Below are 6,146 nucleotides of genomic sequence, written 5' to 3'. Positions count from 1 at the left end.
CCGCTGACCGGAGCTGGACTAGGCACCGGTGGAGCGGACTGCTCTGGCTCTGGAGTGGAACCGCTGACCGGAGCTGGACTGTGCACCGGTGGAGCGGACTGCTCTGGCTCCGGAGTGGAGCAACCGACCGGAGCTGGATCAGGCACCGGTTGAGCAGGCCGGGCCAGACTGGGGACAAGCACCACAGGTCTGGTGCGAGGAGCAGGAACGGGCCGGGCCAGACTGGGGACACGCACCACAGGTCTGGTGCGAGGAGCAGGAACGGGCCGGGCCAGACTGGGGACACGCACCACTGGTCCCTTTATTCAGATTACAACCTCTCACTTTCAGTTATTTGAAAAGGAAATCATCTCCCAAATATCACTACTTCTAAAACAAGCCATAGAAATTTGGTTGCAATTTCAATTTAATCCTCCAGAAACTACAGAACAAATAATGCAACAAATATTGTGGTTAAACTCAAATATACTAATTGATAAAAAACATTATTTTTTGATTTTAAAAAAAAGGTATAATCTTCGTAAATGATATCATAGGTAGGACTGGTGGAGTTATGTAGCACATGCTAACAAAAACATATGGAAATGTCTGCTCTACCCAAAATTACAATCAAATAATTGCAGCATTACCTCAAAAATGGAAGAGGAAAGTGGAAGGGGAAAAGTAAGGAACTTGTCTGTCGGCCCTGCATTAAAGAACATAATTCGTTAAAGAAAATTGTGATCAATAAAAAAGTATACCAGTTTAATTTAAGGACTAAAGGATTGACAGCCGTCCCATATAGATTGCAAAATAGTTGGGAAGAGACTTTTGACATACTGATTCCATGGGATAGTGTTTATGAACTGATACGCAAAACGACGCTGGATTCAAAACTTAGAATTTTTCTATTTAAATTATTATACAAAGTTCTTGCTACCAATAGAATGTTATTTATATGGGGGATACAATCTTCCCAGCTCTGAAGATTTTGCTGCGAAGAGACAATCATTAGATCATTTGTTTTGGTACTGTCCATTTGTAGCTTGTTTTTGGACACAGGTCCGAAAGGAAGTTCAGGAGTAAAAACAAACAAAATAGAATTATTGTAAAATTGACTGTGTCCATAAAATGTATATAGAATGTATAAGCTGGAAGTAGAGGCCTAAGCATTGTTGTTCACTAGTTTACTCCAATTAGGGAAGGGGTGGTGGGGTTGGAAAGTAATAAAGGGAAATATATATTTTTTAAGGATATGTATATACAGTTGAAGTCGGAAGTTTACATACACTTAGGTTGGAGTCATTAAAACTCATTTTTTCAACCACACATTTCTTATTAACAAACTATAGTTTTGGCAAGTCGGTTAGGACATCTACTTTGTGCATGACACAAGTAATTTTTCCAACAATTGTTTACAGACAGATTATTTCACTTATAATTCACTGTATCACAATTCCAGTGGGTTAGAAGTTTACATACACTAAGTTGACTGTGCCTTTAAACAGCTTGGAAAATTCCAGAAAATGATGTCATGGCTTTAGAAGCTTCTTATAGGCTAATTAACATAATTTGAGTCAATTGGAGGTGTACCTGTGGATGTATTTCAAGGCCTACCTTCAAACTCAGTGCCTCTTTGCTTGACATCATGGGAAAATCAAAAGAAATCAGCCAAGACCTCACCTCAGAAAAATAATTGTAGACCTCCACAAGTCTGGCTCATCCTTGGGAGCAATTTCCAAACGCCTGAAGGTACCACGTTCATCTGTACAAACAATAGTATGCAAGTATAAACACCATGGGACCACGCAGCAGTCATACCGCTCAGGAAGGAAACGCGTTCTGTCTCCTAGAGATGAACGTACTTTGGTGCGAAAAGTGCAAATCAATCCCAGAACAACAGCAAAGGACCTTGTGAAGATGCTGGAGGAAACAGGTACAAAAGTATCTATATCTACATACGAGTCCTATATCGACATAACGTGAAAGGCCGCTCAGCAAGGAAGAAGCCACTGCTCCAAAACCGCCATAAAAAAGCCAGACTATCTAAAATCCTTCTTTAACCTGTCTCCTCCCCTTCATATACACTGATTGATGTGGATTTAATAAGTGACATCAATAAGGGATCATAGCTTTCACCTGGATTCACCTGATTAGTCTATGTCGTGGAAAGAGCAGGTGTTCTTAATGTTTTGTATACTCAGTGTATATATATTTATACTCCGGACTCCGACATTGCTCGTCGTAATATTTCTATATTTCTTAATTCCATTCTTTTACTTTTTAGATGTATTGTTAGATATTGCTGCACTGTTGGAGCTATGAACACAAACATTTCGCTACACCCGCAATAACATCTCGATTTTATACACCTGTCAGCAACGGGTGTGGCTGAAATCGCCAAATCCACTCATTTGAAGGGGTGTCCACATAAAGAGAAAACATGACCTATGGGTGTGGTGCCTGGTCTTGTATACTATTTAGGCTAACTGAAATGATGTAATCCTGAGGTACTATGCCTTCATTTGAAAAACATTCCAAAAAATACATGTTATGATAGATTTTGATCAATAAATCTTTAAGATTTGAATGTTTATTTCAGATTCTGTAACATCCATAATGGTTGTTTTTCCTCTAAAGTAGTAATGGAAATTACAATATTTTCAAAATTATATTTTTTTGGGTTCGAAATGGCAATCCATGTTTTGACCAAACTCAGACATTTGCTTATATGTTCAGTCTCTCCAAAAAGCTTGTCCATTTCATGTAACATCCATAACGCTTCTTATTTGCTTTATTTCTCCAACATGTCAATATTTACAAGTCCGCTTTTTAGGCTATACACTCCCCCCAAGGGGTACCATAGACATACACATCAAAAGTTTCATTTATATTTTGTTTGGCCATTCTGTGAAACATTTAAATTGTGATTTTGCGTGGAAATAATGCTGGAATCGCCCAATAACTACTAAGTTCTAAAAAACATATTATATACAGTTGTGCCATGCTCAGAAGGGTTATTATGAAACATCAGCATTTTACACTGGAAAGGTCCTCCTACAAGTGAGAGTACGATTTTGCCCCAAGCAGCACTGTCATGTTTCTCCCTCTGGGTTCATTCTCATCCTCAGTTCTGACAAGTGAAGCATTTACCACAAAAAAGTCAGCAATATGGTTTCTCTCCTGTGTGATGTCTTCGCTGGTGCCATTTTAGATGACTTGCTGATCTGAAGCATTCTACACACATGGGGCACTTATATGGTCTCTCATCTGTGTGAGTCCTCATATGGACTGTCAGGTTTCTCATCCGGCTGAAGCATTTGCCACATTCTTTGCACTGATATGGTTTCTCCCCAGTGTGAGTTCTCATATGCTCAGTCAGGTGTCCCATCCGGCTGAAGCATTTGCCACATACATTGCAGCAATATGGTTTCTCCCCAGTGTGAATTCTCTGATGCGTTTTTAAAATGCTACTTTTCAGAAAGCATTTCCTGCAGACAGGACACCTGTGTGGTCTCTCCCCTGAGTGAGCTGCCCTCAATGGAACTTTCAACTCACTGGCTTCCCTGGTTTTAGAGCTTTGTCCTTTCTTTGTCCATGTTCTCTTTGATTTGTGTGGCTGTAACCCTGACATTAGTCCTCCACTGTCCACCCCATTGTCACTTTCACTGTTCCCAATATGAGCTGCAGAACAGTCTGAATTTACTGGAGAGAGGGGCTGTAATTCATTGTTTGGTTCGGATTCTCCATAACCCTCTTCATCCGGTTCCGTTTTGATCTCTTCAGTTGTTTTGGTGGGTAGAGAGTCCCTCTCTCTGTTCTCCCCAGTTTGGGTTTGGGGAAGATGTGAGGGCTGGGGAGGAGAGGGAGGAGAGAATATGACCTCTTTGATATCGAACTCCAGCCCCTGAGGCTGATCTTCCTCATGACTGGTCCCAAACTCTTCCTGTTCCTCTTTAATCTGTGTGGGCTCTGGCTCCTCCTGCCCCAGAATGGGGCTCCACTCCTGCTGACAGTGCTGCTTCTCAGGAGGTACCTCCTCTCCAGGGACAGGGAGAGTGAGCTGCTGGGGGTCTGAGGGGATTGAATAAAAAATTAGTAATCAATAGTTCTCTGTGCCAAGTTCAAATGAATATTAATTTTCATAAAAATCAACAAAAGTTGCTTAATCGGTTGTTTGGCAGGCCTGGATGGTTCAATCACATTGATTGATCTAGCTAGCAGCGGCCATCATTCACTACTAACTATCCATTCATAGACGTTGACTGCTTTAGCGCCTATTGACGATAGTATCTTCTGACCTGACCAGGGGAGTTTTGCTGAGAGCCCCGACGCTTGCTCTAAACATTAACACGCATCGCTTGCGGTACGATTTTGGAAACATTAGGAACGCATCTTTCATATCAGCAAGAAAAAAAAATCGACAAACAAGAAGGTTAAATTACACACCTTTTATCGGGTTAGGGTTCCCACAAGGCCATATGTCCATGTTACAACACTTGTTTATGGAAAACAGACGGAAGACAGAGTTGACTACCTGTGCTATTAGCTGTCTGCGTCTCCGAACACCTGTGTGTAATGGAAGACTGACGCCACAAACATGTTGTCAATGAAAAATACTGTCTGCTGCAACTGTGTTAAAACCGGGTAAAACAGTGTACAGTAAGTGTGTATTTTGATGTGATATTAAAATAGGGGGATTTATGTTTCTAGAACCGTGCCGCAATTGAGAATCGATTCATGTTTAGATGGAGTATTTGGCTGTTTTGGCATCCAGAGCCTTACGGAGTAACGTTGGTCTCCTTTAGTCCATTATCGGGCTAAATACTAACCTGCTCTCTGTAGCTTTATGTCGGGTTGGAAAACCAAATCCAGCAGCCTCCGTAGACGTTCGATCTCCTCCTTTGAACGGGAGATTTCTTCCTGGTACTCTCCAATGGTATTTTCCACGGCCCCAAATATCTCAACAGCCACCGCTGTTAATCGCTCATTTAGATAAACCTGCAATAGCTGCATTTTAGACATTTTAAAGGAAAGGAAAGCTGAGACGTTTAGGCTATTTTGCTGCTAACGCGGTGTTTGTGAAAGCTAGTAAGCAACAACAATTTCCCCTAGGTTCAATAATATACTTTCCCCTTTAATCTTTAGCCTTTTATCAATTAGATTTGTTCACCTCCTGCATCACTACTATTCTGCTAGCAGCACTAACGATGACGTCACTTTACTATGGTAATGAGGAAACCTTCAAAACAAAACATTGCAAGGTGGATAACCAAAAATATATCACATTTGAATAAGTCGATTTTTTTTATTGTGCTTGAAAGCAAATGCAAGAAGAAATGTATAACAAAATAATGAAACATGTTTTTAAACATTATTTTAAGACCACTATTGACAATACAATGTTCAGACTTGTATGTTGACAATATTGGGTTTACAGTGAAAAAAATATTATTTGTGCCGATCTAAAAGTGGGGTTGGGAGTACTCAGTAGGGTCTGTAGAATATGTACTGAACAATAATATAAACACAGCATGCAACAATTTATAAGATTCTACTGAGGTACAGTTCATATAAGGAAATCAGTCTATGGATTTCACATGACTGGGAATACAGATACAGTGGGGAGAACAAGTATTTGATACACTGCCGATTTTGCAGGTTTTCCTACTTACAAAGCATGTAGAGGTCTGTAATTTTTATCATAGGTACATTTCAACTGTGAGAGACGGAATCTAAAACAAAAATCCAGAAAATCACATTGTATAATTTTTAAGTAATTAATTTGCATTTTATTGCATGACATAAGTATTTGATCACCTACCAACCAGTAAGAATTCCGTCTCTCACAGACCTGTTAGTTTTTCTTTAAGAAGCCCTCCTGTTCTCCACTCATTACCTGTATTAACTGCACCTGTTTGAACTCGTTACCTGTATAAAAGACACCTGTCCACACACTCAATCAAACAGACTCCAACTTCTCCACAATGGCCAAGACCAGAGAGCTGTGTAAGGACATCAGGGATAAAATTGTAGACCTGCACAAGGCTGGGATGGGCTACAGGACAATAGGCAAGCAGCTTGGTGAGAAGGCAACAACTGTTGGCCCAATTATTAGAAAATGGAAGAAGTGAAGATGACGGTCAATCACCCTCGGTCTGGGGCTC

General features: G+C 40.5%; 1 protein-coding gene across 1 annotated transcript; it reads right to left on the bottom strand.

Annotated features, from left to right (window-relative positions):
• Positions 1–2,755: 2,755 nt before the first annotated feature.
• Positions 2,756–5,183, bottom strand: LOC121578076 (zinc finger and SCAN domain-containing protein 22). The gene is made up of 2 exons (XM_041892164.1): positions 4,812–5,183; positions 2,756–4,053 (listed from the first exon to the last, which is right to left on the bottom strand). The coding sequence occupies exons 1-2, from the start codon at positions 5,002–5,004 to the stop codon at positions 3,143–3,145; spliced, it is 1,104 nt and encodes a 367-aa protein (XP_041748098.1). The 5' UTR covers positions 5,005–5,183; the 3' UTR covers positions 2,756–3,142.
• Positions 5,184–6,146: the final 963 nt, after the last annotated feature.

The sequence above is a fragment of the Coregonus clupeaformis genome, chromosome 12, assembly GCF_020615455.1.
Source record: "Coregonus clupeaformis isolate EN_2021a chromosome 12, ASM2061545v1, whole genome shotgun sequence".
Lineage (NCBI taxonomy): Eukaryota > Metazoa > Chordata > Actinopteri > Salmoniformes > Salmonidae > Coregonus > Coregonus clupeaformis.
The sequence above is the reverse complement of the archived record's forward strand: the minus strand, read 5'-3'. Positions and strand labels throughout refer to the sequence as shown.